The sequence below is a fragment of the Macrosteles quadrilineatus genome, unplaced genomic scaffold (genome assembly GCF_028750875.1).
Source record: "Macrosteles quadrilineatus isolate MER2022 unplaced genomic scaffold, UCM_ALF_1.0 Scaffold_1__1_contigs__length_201487025, whole genome shotgun sequence".
NCBI lineage: Eukaryota > Metazoa > Arthropoda > Insecta > Hemiptera > Cicadellidae > Macrosteles > Macrosteles quadrilineatus.
This window is the reverse complement of record NW_026542594.1, coordinates 6,947,063-6,967,416: the sequence shown is the minus strand read 5'-3', so window position 1 is coordinate 6,967,416 and position 20,354 is coordinate 6,947,063. Positions and strand designations below refer to the sequence as shown.

Below are 20,354 nucleotides of genomic sequence, written 5' to 3'. Positions count from 1 at the left end.
AGGCCTTTGCTGCACTCGAGATCATTCCGCACTCGCCTGCGGCTCGTGCGTAAACATTGCTCTCGTGTGCAGCAAAGTGCCACTTTCACCACTAGTTACACAAATAACTATTGATTAAATATTGTTGTTAACAATTTTCATTTGTGTTTAAAGTGATTTTCTTATGTTAAGTGTGTGATTCTAATGTTATGAGCTTAATCTGTACCAAATATTAGTGAGTAAAGTGGTGTATGGATTTCATAACCATTATTTTACTAGAGACCATTGCATTAATTTAACCACAATGGGCTCTGTTGCTAGTCTATTAAATAAATAACATTAGGTTTAACGAAACGAGTACCAAGGTTTGCTGCTACAAGGAAACCAATTAAGTGTGTTTTTAGTAAAATATTATTTGTTTAGTATAAAGTAAATAAATCTTCAAAGTTTTATCAAAATATATCCATAAACAAGGTAAATACAACTTTTTACCATATTCTCCATAAGAATAACATGGGGATTTTAAATTTCCATTTTTTTAAATTTTCTCCGTTAGGCCTACTAATAATTGTACAAAACCCCTGTGATATACTTAACTATTTGTTTTTTAAGCTCTTTAAAAAGGTCTAGAGAGAAATTGGGTAATTTTACGTTTTAAGGGTCAAAAATGAAAAAAAAAATTTTAAAAGTATAAAATAAAAATTATAAATAAAAAACTTTTCAAATGCCACGTTTTTAAACGCACTTTTTTTCGCCCGTAGTGCATCACTGTTATCAGTATATTTTAAATTCAACCATTATATTCTTTTCCAGCATGAAATATTCTATAATTTGATACCAAACCAGATTTTTTAACAATAGTTTAAAATTTTACACTTTTTTTAAATGGCGACCAAAAAACCGTATTTTGCGTAACAGTACAAATGTATACTTTTGGTATGTTTTTTATAAGTGTATTACCTACCATTTCTAACTGAAATAATTTCTGTTGCAATTAGTTCCACCTCAAACCCTATTTCTACTGCACTATATGGGCCTATTGGCTGTATGGTCCAGCGATTGCTTCACACGGTGAGTAGAAACAGAAAGTGACACATTGGAAAAGCGAGTTTAGCATTATCCGTAAACCTCTGTTACAATCATCCACTGCAGTTGTGATTTTTTACTTTACACTTTACACAACCATCATTGAAGCGCACCGTCAATGAGTGGAAACCTCGTTTGTAAGCTATTGACGACGATCATTAATAGTGTCCCAGTCCTATACAACACTGATTCAAGGTCTTCTTTCTGGTTATCAAAACTCAAGAACAATTTTATACACAAAGAATTTCTGGTTCCTGACCTGGATGATGCCTAGTTATTTAAATTCATTTACGGTTACACTATAATATTGCACTTGCGATTAATTAAATCCGTTATGTAAGAAAAACGTATTTAATCTCACAACGTGATCGGAAATGGATGCAGTATTTGTAAACAACATTTGTAAAAATATCAGTGGCAGATAGAAAAAAATAGTCTTGATCCGAACAACTGTTCGTTATTTCATAGATGATTATGTGATCAAAATTGAACGAAAATTTGACAAAAATCGCACAAAACTGCATTTTTGAACGTCCGTAATTTTATTTATAAAGTAGTGAGGCCATATTTTAATGGCTAAAGACACCCTCGCCAATCCAGTGAATACATTAAAATTACTTGGATCTTGATAGGTACTCTCGTTTTCATGGGGAAGATAGTGTAAAATGCTATCTTGAGTGTTACAGACAGACGGAAAGATAGACAGACAGACAGACAGACATACATAGAGATAAGACTTGTTTCTGCTTTTTTAATGTATAAAACGTAAAAATAAATTAAAAATATAAAATTCTGAGCAATGTACAAACAAAACTCTAATTTTATTTATATAGATATATAGCAATTCTTCTACTGTTATATAGCATTATCTCTGACAACAGAAAGACTCTAATGCTGGACTGACTTTCGGGCAAGGTTGGGCAGAAGGTATCACTAAAAACAAATAATTGTGATTGTAAAATATTTACGAAAAATTGGAGCACTTGGTGTCTTAGCAAATGATATGATGAATTATTTTAAGACATTATTTTAACTGGTTTTATGATATATTCACTAACCATGAGTTGTGGAGAAGGGAAGCCTAGATGGCGACAACATGGCCGATACCCACGCCATGAACCGGATGCGCTGTTGGGGAAGACGATGGAGGTACAATGTCCAGACGTGTGATGGGAAAAGAAGAGAATGTCCAATCTAAACACTTTTCTTGATGTCGAAACGACTGGTTAGTTTATATGAGCTCAAGAAAATGTTATTGTAGGTAATGTTCACTCGCGTTCACGGAAGCCGCACAAGAAGTTCACGTTGAATAGGAGCTATCACTTTTCAGGGAGATAATACACAGTTAAAAATACAATTTAAAAAACATAGAATACAATTATGCGTGACACGAAATAAAGAATATGGGGGCCTAAGTAGGCTACAAACAATACACTGAAAAAAAATAGAGACTTGATGAACGGGAGTGTTACATCAAAGGATCTTTTCCGAAAGACTGGCGCTTGTCCAGTGCTCACATGACCATCTCGACCAATAAATTTATTGCTATATTTTAGTTCACCAATGAAGGAATACTTTGTCCCCTCTAAGCAAGTAATGTTATAGAATAACGGGACCTCTCTCTATCCCTGTGCCTCCCATGTGATCGCTGCTCAGTAAAAATGTTTCTTCGAACTCTTCTGATATTAACGTCTGCATAAAACCTAGTACATGTTTACCTATGCAAACCACAAAATCACTAGGGACAGATAAACCACCCCGGTTAATAGTTTGAAAATAAACATCATCTGTGTTAATTGTGCTTACAACCAGTGAAATACAACTTTTACATTGAATGTTAATCGTTTATTGAAGCTAATATAGCCACACACATACAGTAGGCCTGATTTGTCAAAATTAACTGTTCAGTATTTCGTATAAGTATTTGATGTAATATTATTTGTCAGGTAACTCAGTACTGTTTTATTTCAATTTTCTATCGTTATCCCTTCGATAACGATAGAACATTGAAATAAAACAGTATTAGTACTTCATTTCATATAGTAAGCCGTAATTTCAACAGCATTTCTGGTCATCTTCGGTCAAAGCAAATATAAATTGTTATGATAAAATTTGATGACATTAACAAAGATTTTAAATAAAATGTTGATATGGACTTTGTTATGCTTAATGCGTAGCAAATTCCCTAATTTTAAGTTCTGTATTTTTGCGTGTATGTCTGTTGGTAACGCAGTAATGTCCTTATTTCTCAGTGTTTCACGGAAAGGACAAGAGCACCTTGATAATGAAAATGTCAACCCGAATAAAGTGTTAAATTGTGGGGTTGAGGTAGTACCTTAAATACTTTAAACATTGTGGAAAGTAACTTTCAATTATAGGCCTAACTTAGGGGTATGTATGCCTCATAAATCAATAAAGCATTTTTTAGTTTAATCATTGGATTTAACATTTGGACCAACACGATTCGGGTGACATTTAATTGCGAAGCATTTGTTTTGGCTTGAAACTGTCAGATACTGTATTTGCGAAGGTTTATATAGAATAGTTTTGCCAGCATATTTGAAAATAAGCAAACCAACTGCTGTTCTTAATATAAGAAGGTTTCAAATCAACGATAAGATTTCCGTGCGTAGAACGGCACACAGCTAGTTCAAACTATAAATGAAAACTATAAAACAATCAAATCGTTTTTATTAAATAATCTTAGAGTTTCAAATACTCCATATTAACTATTGTTGGACATTTGTATTGTTTACATTAAAATACATGGTTCTGTTCTATTGAAATCTCACGTGATTATTATTAACACCTAATATTCATTTAAATTAATTCATCGCTAATGTATGCACCAATAAAAATTCAAATGAGCTTATAATATAAATCGCAATTACAAATAGCTTAAACTTTCTTCTACAGCATTAAAAAAGGTTTGCTCGAAAGATAAAACTAATGGATCACTGCTACAAACACGTAATAATTCACTTGTTCTGTGGGTGATAAATAATAAATGGTTTTTAAACTGTAACAAAGAACTAACCACGCACTAAAATAAGACTAACAGTTACCCGGTGCGCGTTGCGCGGTTGCGCGTAGTTAATGACGTATTTGTTTAATAATCACGTCATGGTACATACCGTTTCTGTTCTAATATCCGTGACCATAGTTATAATAATTATATTTGCTGTTTCCTGATGTGTAGTATATTTGACTATTAATACAATAGTCAATGCTAGTATTTAAGTGAACAGCTGATCTTATGTGTTTCTGTGACAAGTACTGCTTCCATTAGGATTACATTCCACTTTGAGACCCCGTTGGGTGGGTTCATGGGAGACGTTTTTTTACACAATATAGATGTTGGCACTCACCGATATAGTCTTTATCACAATGCAACATTTGAAAATTATTGCTTCAACCGTCTAGAAGGAGTTTGCTTATGACAAAATGCTTAAACCTTCGCTCGCTCCGCTGAGATAGATTAGAACGTAACCCGTATTTGTGTTTTAGGTTGTCCACAAGACTGGAATGTGCGTAATATTGTTGTGCGTGTTTGGGACAGAGGCCTTCACTTTCTGACCTCATTGCTGAGCCTAGGGATTGTATATACAAGCCATGTTCTTTCATAATAATTGGAGTTGTGGTATATCTTCTTTAACTTAAATGGCAACTTAGAATGCAAGGGAAGGATTTATATCTTATATCAAATAGCTTCCAACCAGAAAATAACATGTTTCAATCTACGTTTAAACTAAGGAATATGCCATACCATCTTTGTTTAGCTTAAATATGCATTTAAAATTATAAAACTACATGTTGATCCAATTAATTTACTAGAAAGCTTTTACACATTACGATTTAGAGTGGACAAAAACCAATACTCACTCACCTTATCTTTCAAGTCAAACCAAAGATAATTCTTGAATTGTATGTTGTATCTTACTCTGAAATCTTCAGTAATTATATTTTTGGGAACAATTAGGTACAATCCGTTTTTAACATGAAATCTTGCAAACTCCCTCGCAGCGTCAACCTAAAAGAAAACCAAAACATGTTTGTAGTTGGATGAGTGCAATCCTGGGCTTTCGGGTTTAAAATTACAAAAATCTATATTTTTATTTACAGTGGAAATAGTAAATATAAACTAGTTGAACCTTCTAACGAGTAGGCAGCCAGAGAATCTCAACAATCTAGGATGGGAGTCACGGCGACCCTCGCTACAAAACTAAGGAGTTGACGTCATTATAACGTAGTCATCTAAGTAAATTAGCAACAAAAGCAGGAATTTTACCCCTTTCCATATAACTAGGGTTTAGGCAACTAAATATTGTACCGCCCGGATTTTTACCCCCAGAATTTTACCCCCGGAACTTTAACCCCGGTGTTTTGCCCCTGGGCTATATAAATTGGCCTAGAATGGATTAGCGAGAATATGTTAATAATAAGAATGTTTAAATGAAATAAAATTAAAATAAGATATTTTAATATAAACGTGCATAACTACTATCAAATGCTTATTTTACAATTTCAGACAGCTGGGACCCTGTCTCGCTGTACCGCCGTCTAGTTGTACCTACTTCTACCTCATAGACCTAGGGACAACTAGTCGTAGGTACATCTAGACGTAGGTACAACTAGACGTGATGCCACCGACAAGTAGTGTCACCTAGCTCGTACGGATGCGAACAGTTTTCCATACGACTAGTGGTCCCTACGTCTAGTTGTATCCACGTCTATTTTGTACCGGTGACTAGTTGTACCTACGCGTATTTGGCGTCCTTACACTATCTATTTATTACACTATCTATTACTTGGCGTCCTAGTTGTATCTATCCATCAATTCGCTTCCCTGTTTAATTGATTACTGCACGAGTACCTTTTAGTTATACCCTTAATTAAATTATAAACTGCAGTATTCCGAGTCAATTGAGTGGGATTGTCAAATATTGTTCACCGCACTACGATGTCTTAGCTGTTTTTCAGACGTTAATTGTAGGCTGAAAGCTACGCATTGCTGTTCAGGGTCGAAATTCCAGCTATCGTCGTAATTAGGGATTTACGGCCCTAGAACCGAAAATCAGACGTTCGCTTATCTCCGTGACTAATACCCTACAAAAACACTTCAATATAATCATTTAGTTGTTTTTGTAAACTCTAAAAGTAACCCGTTAAACTGGTGACAAATTGATGGGGGTGGGGGTACAACTAGCCGTAGAAACAACTAGTCGCAGGTACAACATAGACGCAGACGTATGAGGTACAAGTAGACGGTGGCGTGCCAGAAAAGTTTTACCTGCAGATTATTAAGATGTACAACTAGATGTAGAGACAACTAAACGTAGGTACAACCAGACGTCGCACAATCGTCAAGTTGTACCTGCAGTTTTGGACGAGGTACAACTAGACACCTGTCGCCAAAATGCAGCCGGTACAACTAGACGCCACGCGCCGCTCCGGTACAAGTAGCAGCGACCCAGACAGCTGAGCCAAACAAAATCTAATTTCACAGTTAGCACAACTACGTGCTAGTTTAGATTTATTTGTTCTAGATTGTGTGATTGACTATGGAGCTAAGTACCACCTTTGCTGTATCAACTTAGGGAGACAATCTTTGTTTTTAATGAGAATTATATTCCACGAAACAGTAGGAAAACTTAGGTTTGTACATGTTTTGATGATTTTGATGTTTTGTTTACAAACGTAATTTGCTTACAACATGTAATATAAACAGCGGTAAATAATAGTCAACTGATTAAACGTCTTTCTATAAAAACACCTTGTACGAAATTAATTATTCTCGTCAAATTCTATATCTGGACAAGGGGTAAAGGTCCGGGGGTAAAATTCCGGCCCGTACACTCTAGGTTTTATAATTTAATTGGTTCTCATTAAATTAACAACTGTGAAAAAATACGTATAATTCCACCTTTAATTTATTTAACTCAGTACGTGCAACTCAAAAGTTTGCGACCGGGATTTTGCCCCTAGGCTGTGATGCCAGTTTCCCTCAGGGGTAGAAAATTCCACTGCTCCTTCTGAAACCATCACCACTGTGGTAAACTGAGTGAAACTGTGGCAAACTTTGAGAGCCTCAAGAAAAAGTCCAGGAGGGGGTGGGCATCATTTAGGATTGGCAAGCAAACAATGCATAACATTTAAATGTATCTGCAAAATGTTCCAAAGTGTCCAAGAATTTTATCACTTTTGATTGAATTGGGTGCAACGTGTTAAAGATTCAGCTATACATATCCGTCACGTCACGTCACGGCACGTCCAGTAGTGGCAGTTTTGGTAGGATGGTATTGTACAGTATACATATACAGGGTGATTTTTTAAAAACTTGCATCTTTATTTATGTAAAAACCGCAATAGATAGAAATATGCAGTTTGCGGGAATCATCTATTGACGTAGGGGGCCCAATTGTTTTGAATTCTACGTTACATTCACATTCCCCCCCTTTCCCCCCTGCCCCCAACTTATTTTTTTTAATAGCAAGGTACCCCTTGTGACATATCAAATAATAGAGTATAATTTAAGGTACATACCTTCACGTCCACAGTTCATAAATGAATGGTCAAACCCACTACATGTTTCGCCTATACATAGGCATTGTCAAGTGGTCCTTCAAGAACGTTTCGTCCATTGTAGACTCGTCAAAAAAACATTTAAATAAATATACAAAACACGATACATTGTACGAAATATTTAACACTTAGTAGGCCTACTATTTACCGGTCGCGGTACGGAAGCAGACTGGCTGGAATTATGTAACCCCGACCCCTTCTCCGTTATCAGTCATACTCATCACTGTAGTATGACTTAGTAGTAACATAACACTTAGTAGGCCTACTAAGTGTTAAATGTTTCGTACAATGTATCGTGTTTTGTGTATTTATTTAAATGTTTTTTGACGAGTCTACAATGGACGAAACGTTCTTAAAGGACCACTTGACAATGCCTATGTATAGGCGAAACATGTAGTGGGTTTGACCATTCATTTATGAACTGTGGACGTGAAGGTATGTACCCTAAATTATAGTCTAATCAACAGTTCAGGGGCTACACAATGAATTTGAAATAAAAGAGCATGAAAAAAGAAAATGTTTGATGAAAAAAATTGAAAATCTGTTCATAAATTTGCGAGATATTTCCCCCTCCCCCTCCCCGGAACTTAATTTTTTTTAATAGCAAGGTACCCCTTGTGATATATCAAATGAAAGAGCATGAAAAAATAAAATGTTTGGTGGAATTTATTTTTCATTTGATATGTCACAAGGGTGGGTACCTTGCTATTAAAAAACAAGATATGGGTAGGGGAAAAGGGGGGGGATTATCTCACAAATTCATGAGCCGATTTTAATTTTTTTTCACCAAAAATTTTCTTTTTTCATACTCTTTCATTTGATATGTCACAAGGGGTACCTTTCTATTAAACAAAATTAAGTTCCGGGGGAGGAGGGGGAGGAATATCTCACAAATTTATGAACCGATTTTCAATTTTTTTTCATTAAACATTTTCTTTTTTCATGCTGTTTCATTTGATATGTCACAAGGGGTACCTTGCTTTTTAAAAAGATTAAGTTGGGGGCAGGGGGGAAAGGGGGGAATGTGAATGTATCGTTGAATTCAACAAAATTGTGCCCCCTACGTCAATAGATGATTCCCGCCAGCTGTATATTTCTATCTATTGCGGTTTTTACATAAATAAAGATGCAAGTTCTAAAAAAAAACACCCTGTATATATATTATATATTTATTTATTTATATATATTTATATTTGTATATATGTTTATATTTATATTTATTTGTATATATATTTATTTATATATATGTGTGTGTGTGTGTGGGTGTGCGTGTGTGCGTGTGTGTGTGTGTGTATCCGTCACGTCACGTCACGTCACATCCCGATGCAAAAAAGCGCACGCTATATGCCATTCCCGCAACTGGCTCAGTTTGAATACATTTTGAATACGCCTATAGCCTATGTATAACGTATAAGAAACACAACAGTGATAAATCGAAATACAAAAAAAAAACAAATACTAAGACAAAAAATATATTATATGACTCTTAACCAATAATAGTGTTAATAAGATCATTTACACACTTAGTATGCAAGTGTGAAGCAAATTAGACATGTTCACCCAGACATTCTGTTGATGCCTCTTCTAGTTGTTCCCAGGGCGAATCGGACGTTACCGAGGAGCTATTCCGTTGCGTCGCGTCAAGTCACGTCACGTCACGTCACGTTACGACACGGTATGCTCCCAGAGCATACAAAAATTTTCCGGACGTGACGTGACGGAAATGTATAGCCGCTTACATTTGATTACACAGGGAGCATACCCGTCTAAAATGGACGCGACGTGACATGACGTGACGGATATATAGCTTTACCTATATCTTCTTCTAATATATAAAATTCTCGTGTCACAGTGTTTGTCTGCAAACTCCTCCGGAACGACTTCACCGATCGTTATGAAATTTGGTGTGTAAATTCTGTAGGTATGCGAATCGGACGTAAACTATTTCCCGTTTCGAAATTCTTAAAAGGGCTCCGCCCCAGTGGCTCTGGAGTTTCCCATGTTAACCTTATGAGAAATGGAATTAATGAATCTTAACAGCTGTTTCAATTAAACAAGTTGGTTCTGTTCTATGATGTTCAATAGCATTAAAGTTACAAGGATTACCAACAGGGTGCAGCACTATTATTTCTTTTACATTTATGACAACAGCTAATTTGCAACCAAAAGGTGAGTGAGCGTAGCGAACGAACTTCAACCTGGAGGCGAGTTAGCGTAGCGAACGAGCTAACCTGAAGGCAAGTGAGCGCAGCGAACGAGCTCCAACCTAAAGGTGAGTGAGCGTAGCGAACGAGCTCCAACCCAAAGGTGAGTGAGCGTAGCGAACGAACTTCAACCAGGACGTGATTGAGCGATGCGAACGAGATCATCTTGAAAATTAAACGTAACGGTACTTTCTTTCCATCGGTCTGTCTTAGGGGAAACCTATAACCTAGGCGATACGAAGTTCGCCGGGTCAGCTAGTATATCTATATAATTAATACGCTACATGAAACTTTGTCGGTTGAACTCCTCCGCCATTTCTTATCCGATTTTTTCCATTGACGTCTCATTGGAAAGAGCGTGTCGCGTAGATTTGCAAACTGGCCTTACATATTTGAAAAAGTCTCTTGGGCTATGCCCCAGTGGCTTTGAAAGTTTCAATGTTATCCTTATGAAGAACATAATTAATTGTTTACATTTTTATCAGCTGTATAATTTAATTGCTGTTATTTTTTTTTCAATTCAATGAAACGCATTGAGTTCATTTATTTACTATTTTCATTTAGAAACCTATAACTTAGGCGATACGAAGTTCGCCGGGTCAGCTAGTTTCTTATAATATTTATTTATTATTTCCTTTTTTCCAATCATACGCTGATAAACTTGTAGTAGTTGACCGGCTGGAAGGTTTGAAACGTAATATGTAGAAAGAGCATGTTACAATCAATACAGGGTTAGTAAAAAGTGTGGAGACCCCCTGTTATTTTTTTAACGGCCCATACTAGAAAAACTAAACTCAGCACACCTTTATGGCATGTTATGAAGTACTTTTTGGGCATAACCGTCACTTGGTGTACATCCCAAAAATGGAGGATTTTGGGGGAAACTCAAAAATTTCAAACACAAAGACCCATTGAGTGACCCCTCATTTTGAAGGTCCTGGTAAAAGAAAACCAACAACGCAAACTAGAGGTCTTTAACTAAATCCAGTAAAAAATGGCAGCCAATTGAAATTCTCAGAAGTTGAATTTAACTTAAAGCTTTCCAAGTCTGGAGACCCATTGAAAATTTTGTAGCGGCTCGTACTAGGAAAACTAAACTCTACACACCTTTTTGGCATGTTATGAAGTACTTTTTAAGCCTAATAGCCACTTGCTTACCAAACCCAAAATGGGAAATTTTGGGGGAAAATCAAAAGTTTTAAATGATAAGCCCCATCGAGTGACCCCTTATTTTGAAGGTCCTGGTAAAAGAAAACTAACAACGTAAACTAGAGGTTTCTATCTCAATTTAGCAAAAAATGAAAGCTGATTGAAATCTTTAGAAATCGGAAATAACTTGCAATTTTATATTCAATTGGCTGTCATATTTTACTGTGTTAAGATAGAGACCTATGGTTTACGTTGTTAGTTTTCTTTTATTATGACCTCCAAAATGAGGGGTCACTCGATGGGGCTTATAGTTAACAATTTTTGAGATTCCCCCAAAATCCCCCATTTTGGGTTTGGGAACTTATGAGAATTTCAATTTTTTTTGTACTGAACTGAGATAGAGACCTCTAGTTTGCGTTGTTGGTTTTCTTTTACCAGGACCTTTAAAATGAGGGGTCACTCGATGGGTCTTTGTATTTGTTATAAAGTAAAGAATATTTTAGTTTCATTATAACAATCATCAAGAAGCCAGTTTTAGTTAAATACAATAGGGCCTAAGGTCAAAGTACAAATAGTACAAAGTTCAACCCCACAGAGGAGACGAACGACGAGGAAGTCTCAGTCTACGTTATGCCAAGGTACGTTGAACATAGTGCGTGGTTAGTCAGGTTAAATTCAGTGTTAGACCGGCTAGTTATGTCTAAATCGTATAGGTTATGATTAGGCAATTGTTAAAGAATACTAAACTATTTCATGGCGACGAGTATTTTAAAGTGAGTTTCTTTATTTTGTGCGCGCTTTTAAAAGTATATTTTTGCGTCAAGTGTCTCCTTTTTGTTGGTGAAAGAGAGAAGGAATATTCATTTTAACAAGGAACGGCAAACGAGCAATTAACAATCAGCTAAATCCAGAAGCAACGGGTGAGAACAGTGAAGAAAGGAGTGGTTGTACTTGGGAACGGATTGAAGAAGGCAGGTCCAATAACAGGAACAGCTCCAAGATAACAGGTCCAGTATTGCCTTGCAAGCATTTCCAGTTCCAGTTACACCAGGTCGGTAAGCAGTTACCAAGAAGTAATAAGTTTTGGAACTGTTAAAAGTAACAGGTACAGAGAGATTTCTGTAAGTGGACACTGGTTGACTCACTGAAAGCACGTTGCACGGGTTGGATTAGTCATCACGGTGTCGTGTGCAAACTTTCTTGTCAGATATTGCAAAGTTTTGCTTAAATGTGCTTAAAACTGATTTTTAAACGTTTGAAGCTATTTAAAGTGAATAAAAGTGTTTTAATATACAAGAAAAGTATTGCCCTAGAAGATTATTGAAGTATGTTTTGATTTAAATGATTTTTAGTGTAGGCCTAGGACTTGTACTATGGCCAAGAGCATCATCGGTAAGTTGTCAGAGTTTGATCCAGAGCAGGAATCTTTTGAAAATTTCTCTGAAAGGCTAGAAAACTTCTTTTTAGTAAATTCAGTTAAGGATGAAGATAAAAAGAAATATTTTATCTCGTTTATGGGGCCTAAAATGTATGCCACTTTGAAAAATCTCTTGGTTCCTAAGTTGCCTAAAGATGTAGCTTTTAAGGAAGCTTTGGAAGCTCTTCAAGCTCATTTTGCTCCGAAAAGGAATATTACATATGAACGTTTCCTTTTTAATAAGAGAAACCAGTTGGATAGTGAAACAATCTCGGAATATGGGGTTCAACTTAAAAAGCTAGCCTCAAAATGTAATTTTGACAGGTTTTTAGATGAGGCTCTCCGTGACAGATTTTTGTGTGGGTTGAAATCAGTTCAGATCCAGAGTAAGTTATTAGCAGAGGGGGATAGTTTAACTTTTGAAAAAGCCCTATCTACTGCATTAGTCATGGAAGATGCGGAGCACAATGTCAAATATTTACATAAAAATAGTGCTGTTGAGGTAAACTTTGTTAAAAACAAAAGTTCCGCACCGAAGGTTAGGCCTAAAAGTACAGGCCAAGATGCTAGGCCTAAAGTGTGTTACAGGTGTCAGAAGGAGCATGATGCTTGGAGTTGTCCGTACAAGAAGTACGTATGTAATTTGTGTAAGCGAAAAGGTCACTTAGCGGCTGCTTGCCAACAGAGTAAATATAAAAGGTCTTCTTTTAAGTTTAAGCCTAAATCTAGGGTTAGCTATTGTGATGAAGATAACCTCAATCACACAATCTGTAGTCATGAGGATGATTCTGTTGATGGAGAGGAGTTGTATTTAAGTGATTTGACGGTAAATACCATAGCCTATGCTAATAGTTCTGGAACAAAGAATTTTATAGCAAAACTGTTTGTAAATAATGTACCATTGAACATGACTGTTGATACTGGAGCAGTAGTTAGTGTCTGCCCGGAGAAAATTTATTATGATAAATTGCGGCATGTAGTCCCAGCATTAAAGCGTTCATCCATTAGTTTGAAAACGTATACTGGAGACAAAATACCAACAATTGGTGAGTTTCAGGCTACAGTCTCCACCGATGACCCCATCCTCTAAACACACTAAAGAACACGTATTGTTATTTAGATGATATACTGATAACGGCTGCTAGCAATGAAGAAATGTTTTTACATCTAGAGGCGGTCCTCCGCAGGCTTATGGAGTATGGAGTTAAAATTAATAACGAAAAGAGTGAGTTTTTCAAGACTAGGATCACTTTCCTAGGGCATGAGTTGGATGAAGCGGGTATTCACCCTTCTAAGGTACTTACGGAAGCTATTGTAAAGGCACCCAAACCAGAAAATGTGTCACAGCTTCGCTCATTCCTGGGGTTAGTTAACTATTATGGAAAATTTTTGCCAAATCTCTCTAGTATATTGTATCCATTGTACCAGCTTTTAAATAAAGATGTTAAATGGAATTGGTGTCAAAAATGTGAAGAGGCTTTTACAACAAGTAAAAACATGTTAGTGCAAAACAATGTTCTGCTTCCATTTGATCCAAATTTAGACATTGTAGTCTCAGCCGATGCATCACATTATGGTCTAGGAGCTGTCTTAGCACTTGTGTTACCCAACGGGTCTGAAAGGCCTGTAGCATTCGCATCGCGGACATTAGGCAAGAGTGAGATTAAGTACGCACAAGTCGAAAAAGAAGCACTGGCTCTCATTTTTGCTGTGCGCAAGTTCCATAATTTCTTATATGGGAGGAAATTCACACTGGTGACTGACCACAGAGCATTAACATTCTTGCTTGGTCCCACCAAGGCCATACCCACTCTGGCAGCTGCTAGAATTCAGAGGTGGGCATTAATTTTGGCAACATACCAATATGATTTAGTGTACAAAAAGGGTGCTGATCATGGAAACGCAGATGCCCTCTCTAGGCTGCCATGCAAAGGAGAAGAGGAGGAGGAGATAGAAGGTGAAATAAACTTTTTTGCCCACAGTCAGAAATTTCCTATATCCTACAAGGAAACCGGGGTTGCGACAAAGTATGATCCGATTCTGTCGAAGGTCTTAGACCTTACTAGAAATGGCTGGCCTGCATATACGAATGATATACAGCTAAGACCGTATTCCGATAAAGCATTGCAACTTTCAGTAGAAAAAGACTGCTTGCTGTGGGGCTCAAGAGTAATAATTCCCCGTGTTCATCAAGAGGAAGTGCTACAATTGTTACATACGGAACACCCTGGTGAGTCGCGTATGAAGGCAATATCTCGCAGCTTCGTTTGGTGGCCAAAACTTGATGTTGAAATTGAAGAGTTTGTGAAGAAGTGCAGTATCTGTCAGAAGACTAGGAAATCAATGCCAGTGGTCCCGTTACAACCATGGTCATGGCCAAACCGCAACTGGCAAAGGCTACATCTAGATTTTGCCGCCTATGAGGGGAAAGATTTTCTCATTCTCGTTGATAGTAGATCCAAATGGCCCGAAATCTTCCACATGAAATCTACAACTTCTGCTAAAGTAATAGAAAAGCTAAGAACCTGTTTTGCAGCTTACGGCTTACCAAATACTGTGGTAACAGATGGAGGTACTCAGTTCACGTCTCAAGAGTTTAATGACTTTCTGAAGTTCAATGGCATTCGGCATCTGGTTTCACCACCATATCATCCGGCTTCAAATGGCCTTGCAGAAAGGATGGTGCAGACAACCAAAGACGTCTTCCTGAAACAGCTTTTGGAGGATTCAAAAACCACTTTAAACCGAACCCTACAACATAGGCTAGACAGCTTTTTGTTTGCCTACAGGAACACGCCACACTCAACCACAGGCATGACACCTGCCGAAATGTTTCTCAAGACCATCCCACGTACACCATTGAGTTTACTTAAGCCTCATTTGTCTGACGATATGAAGAGAAAGCAAGAAGAGACGAAAACGAGAGCTGATACCCGAAGAGGAAAACAGAGATCTTTTAATAAAGGAGATATGGTACTAGTCCGTACTGTGAGACAAGAGAAGATAAACTGGCAGTCTGGTGTCATTTTCAAGGTTGTCAGTCCAGTAACCTATCTAGTTAATGTGGAAGGTAAAACAAGATTCATACATGCAGACCACCTTAGTAGTTATGGTAGGAGATGATTTTATGGAGAATTGAAATGTAATTGAAAATTTTCATGTATGTGTGATTGGAGGGGTTCATGTGATTGAAAGTTGAGGGGTGGGGGTTTGTTATTGTAATAGAATGAGAGAATGAAAGAGAAAGAGAGAATGGATGATGAAGAGGGTAATGAAAGAGAAAGGGATAGAGAATGTTTGGGGTTGTGAGTGAGTGAGAGAGAGAGTGAAATAGAAAATGGGGGAGGAAGAGGGGTATTGAAAAGAGAGAGAGAGAGAGAGAGAGTGAAAGAGAAAATGGGGGAGGAATAGGGGTATTGAGAGAGTGAGAGAGAGTGAGAGAGAGGGGAGATAGAGGAGTGATAGTGAGTGAGAGAGAGAGAGAGTGTGAGAGTGAGAGGGTGTTGATGGAGGGTGTTCATGATGACGTCATTGTGTTATGTGTGTGTGTATTGGTGTGTGTATTGGTGTGTGTATTTGGGTGTGTGTGTGTGTGTGTTTTATTACTGCTTTATTCTGTATTACTTGGTATAGTTTATTATCAATTACTCTGTTATAGGTGTTGTACATTTTAATGGATAGTAGTATGTTTTTATAGTTTGTAAAATTAAAAGATTTGGGTAAATTCTTTAGTCGTGGTATGGTATCTTTCAATGTCCTGTACCCGTATGTTTTACTTCTTACTGTTACAAATTCTAGAATGGGATTATTAGGAGATGTATCTTTGAATTTACCTAAGAGAGTATTAGAAATGAAAGGTTGATCTTTTGTAAATGAAGTAGTATCAGTAGTGAATACTTGTATTGCAAATGAATCATTGTCTGTGTATATTAAATTGAACGGTGGGAAGTACTTTTTCAAGTTATTGTAATACATGTGGTACATGTATCTCTTACTTAGATCTAGTATTGAAAATCCTACAGGTATGGGTTTCTTACACTGGACCTTTTTCTTTTTCATGAATATTATATAATTGTTTTCATTTAGAATTAGTCTGTCTATGAACGTGGGTTGTTTTATTAAGTACATGAGTTTCTTAGTGTTGTTGTAGAGGAAGTATTTGTTTAGGTTTTCAGTTACCTTTTCTATTGACTTGCCATAGATTAAGTTTGATTGTAGTTTAAAGAAATTTGAGAGGGTTTTGTCATGTGAGTAGGTTGTTCGTAATTGGGTGTTTATGTCTATGTAGGGTTTTAACCAACATGATTGGTTAAATGAAATTACTCTATGGACTTTCTCTAGTATCATGCCCATTGACAGAGCTTGTTCTAAGGTCTTGTAATGAATCACGTAATGTTTTCTATCTTTAAAAGAAGATATTAATGTACCTGTTTTTTCATCGTGGTAAGGGCACAATGGATAGTCTATGTGATTGGTATTGTAAGGGTATTTTAAATCAACTTCTAGAATATAACCTGTACCATTATTATTATTGGTGGTGGTGTTGTATATGTTAAATGTTGATGGTGAAATCCATTTGAAATTGTCAAGTGGAAGTGGTTCTGTTGACATTATAGTGGCATATAGACCTATTATATCGTAAAAGTATATAAATGAATCTGGATCTGAGGCATTATAGTTTGGAAGAGTGTGGTGGTTTGATTTTGTATAGCTTTTAATTGCAGATGTATATCCACCTCTTATTCCTTTCATTATCATTTTATACATCTCTATGTCATGTAAAAGTTCTATTTGGACTTTAGTGACTTTGAGCATGATGTCAAAACAGTAAGAACCTATTGTCAGGTAGTGGAAGATATCAAGATTATAGTGTTCTAAACAGATTAATCGTATAGTTTCTAGTTTCTGGAATGGTATATCATCGGGGATGAATTGGAAGAAATCTAAAAACTTCATTGTCGTGTTTTTGATTTTTTTGGATATGCACAAGAACTTTTCTACCTGTCCCTTGAATGGGATGAATTTTATGTTTGCATTGACACTGGTGAAGTAGTTTAACAGTTCTATTCCAAAATCTTTAATTATTATAGGAACAAAGTATGGTAGACGATAGTTAAAGTTACACGTTGAATGGGTGTAACCTCTTACTTGTCCATTTATATGATTATGGTCAAGCACATAGTCATTGTCAAGAATATAACCACAGATGTGACAGGTGTCATTGATTTGTGGTTTGGGTGGATAACAGTTGGGAGGGATATTTCTTTTATATATCCTTCCTATTGATTCACATTCACTTTCTAATGATATCATGAATGTGGATATGTCTGGAAAGGTAAGTGTACGTATTATTTTACTTGATTCATCTATGATGTTGTATGTGAGACTAACTATTGAATATGTCCCTATACGATGAGTGAATGATGTATTTGGATTTGGTTCACAGGTATCCTCTTTGACTAACTCAGTTTTTATGTCACAGTAAATGACAAAGGGTATCTTCAACTGTTTGTGGTAATTTTTAAAGAACAGTTTAGTACCAGTTTTTGGTAGTGTGACAATTGGATCTGAGGGAGTTGTTATACAGACAATTTCATGATTCAGAAGATGGAGTTTCTTGTAGAAATGTTTGAAACACTGCCTACAAATGTACAGTCTAGATGATGTTTTCACTAATTGTTTACCTATGAATGCTTCAAAATTTCTTATCCACATGTAATGGTTACTGTACAATAGTATGTCTCGATGATCATGTTTTCTTTGTGGTGTCACTTTTAGGGGAATTATTTTTTTATTCTTACTGTCTAGTGTGTAGACATTAATTGAAATATTATTTGTACTTTCAAATACTTGTATCTCGTCAAGTTTAACAGGAAAGGAAATACACCATTTATAATGATTATTTATAGATACATATTTGAAGTAATTTGAAATATTATGGTAATCCTTTTTATAATCTGCTAATAATTTACCCATTATGGCTATTTTAAAGCAAATGTTGTTACTACAACATTTAGTTTTCATACTACTTGTACGAAAAGGATTTACAAGAGATTTCTTACCATTTATGAAAGAGGGTAGTTTAATTCTTTTGTAACAGTGTGATCCCCAAACTGGTTCATATCTGTTTATGCGAAGTTCAAGTTTAACTATTGTATAAATGGCCCAACCTGATCCACGTAGTTCTAAATTTGATTTTTCAAGTAATAATTTTTCTATATTATTTGTATATTGTTGATTTATATCAGTTAAACTGAAAACTGTAAGGTTTTGAGTTTTAAAACTCTTTATTTGTAACTCATCTTCAGATTTTGAAAACTTACATTCCAACAACATGTTGTATTTTATACTTCCATGAATTTGTTGATAGTGTTTTAGTTGATAAATTACATTATCTCTCAACCACTCCATATAAGTTTTAATACAAACAAAACCATTTGGATTGCCAGCTTTTAGAGTAACAAGTCTACATTTTGCTGCTGATTCAACTTCTATAAAATGGTTTTCAAATGTAGAGTCATGTTCATGCTGTATATCTAGTATAGGATCATAAAGAATTCCACACACTTCACATAGTAATGGCATGATTAAAAATAAAACTTATAATGACAAACATTGCATTAAATAGGTTTATTTATGAAAATTTAATTACTATATTTTTCATTTGTTATTCGAGTTAATACAAGACGAGTAGTGCAATCAGATATTGGTCTATTTAGTTTTAAATAAATATCATATATTTTATTATTTTCCAAATTAAACATATTTTGAATATCATTATCTATTCTTAAACAGCCTAAACATTTGAAATCTTTATTATTCAAATGAAATGCAATTACATAGTTTTCTATGGTTTCTTTAACTTTTTCTGAAATAAAACCTTCTATATTCTTCTTTGTCTTCTTCATATGAACAGTTTAGATATCAATAGCATATTTATATACACTCAAATCAAATGTATGGTGAATCTTGAAAATTATCAAATGATTCTATTTCTTTTTTAAATTCTTCAAGTAAATCTTTAGCATTCACTTCACTAATTTCTTCAAACTTTCTTTTTTTAGATGTTGTAGGTTGATCAATTCTCCAGTCTTCTATTGTTAAAAGGTTGTAGTGAGTGTCAATTATACTTGGGGCTTTTAATTCAAGTAAATCTTTAGAATGTTCTGTTAGAAACAGATTTATCTCTGCTCGAGGAAATTTATTGAGTAATAATAGAGCATGTGCATATGTTATTTCATATGCATTTTCAATATTAATACATTTAACATTTATATTATGTTTGATATAAATTAATTTTCCAAGTACCTCTTCAATATCTGATTTTTCTAAAATACTTTGAATAACATCATGATCATATTTATCTAAAACATCTTCAATTTTACTGAATTCTTCATCACTAGGTAAATTGTCTACAAAGAATAAGTTTAACCTCTGTGGAGTATCAACAGAATCTGACATTGTAATGAATGGTTATAGAAGCTCTAGGGATATTTATATGTAGCTTTATTTTAAATTTAAGTATATAAAAATGGAAATTATTGAAGTTAGTAATGATAAACCAAAATCTAAAATCCAAAATATTTTTTCAGTAAGATTAAAAGAAATTCTTCAAAATATAAGACCTGATAAATTAGAAAATGAATTAAATGGTCAACCATCATTGGTGACTGTAATATCAATAGTTGTAACATTTACATTATTATTTTCAATATTTACACTAAAGATTGGTATTGTCAATGCACTGTTAATATTATTCGTAATTATATCAATTATCATTTTGATTTTTAAATATTATAAGACAAATACTATAGATTAAGTGTCACTTAAAATATTATCAAAGGATAAATAAGTTGAATATTTTTGTATAGTAAAATCTAAAAATAAAAATTGTTTATAGTTTAAGAGATTTATAAAATTATTTATACCAAATTATA

General features: G+C 35.2%; 1 protein-coding gene across 8 annotated transcripts in view; it reads right to left on the bottom strand.

The window, feature by feature from the left end:
* The window catches only part of LOC128988985 (uncharacterized), a 388,279-nt gene that overhangs the window by 37,962 nt on the left and 329,963 nt on the right, over positions 1-20,354 (bottom strand). For all 8 annotated transcript variants that reach the window (XM_054410870.1, XM_054410826.1, XM_054410877.1 and 5 more), the window contains one exon: positions 4,952-5,095. In XM_054410870.1, coding sequence (XP_054266845.1) covers positions 4,952-5,095 — 144 coding nt within the window. The remainder of the gene's footprint in view (positions 1-4,951; positions 5,096-20,354) is intronic.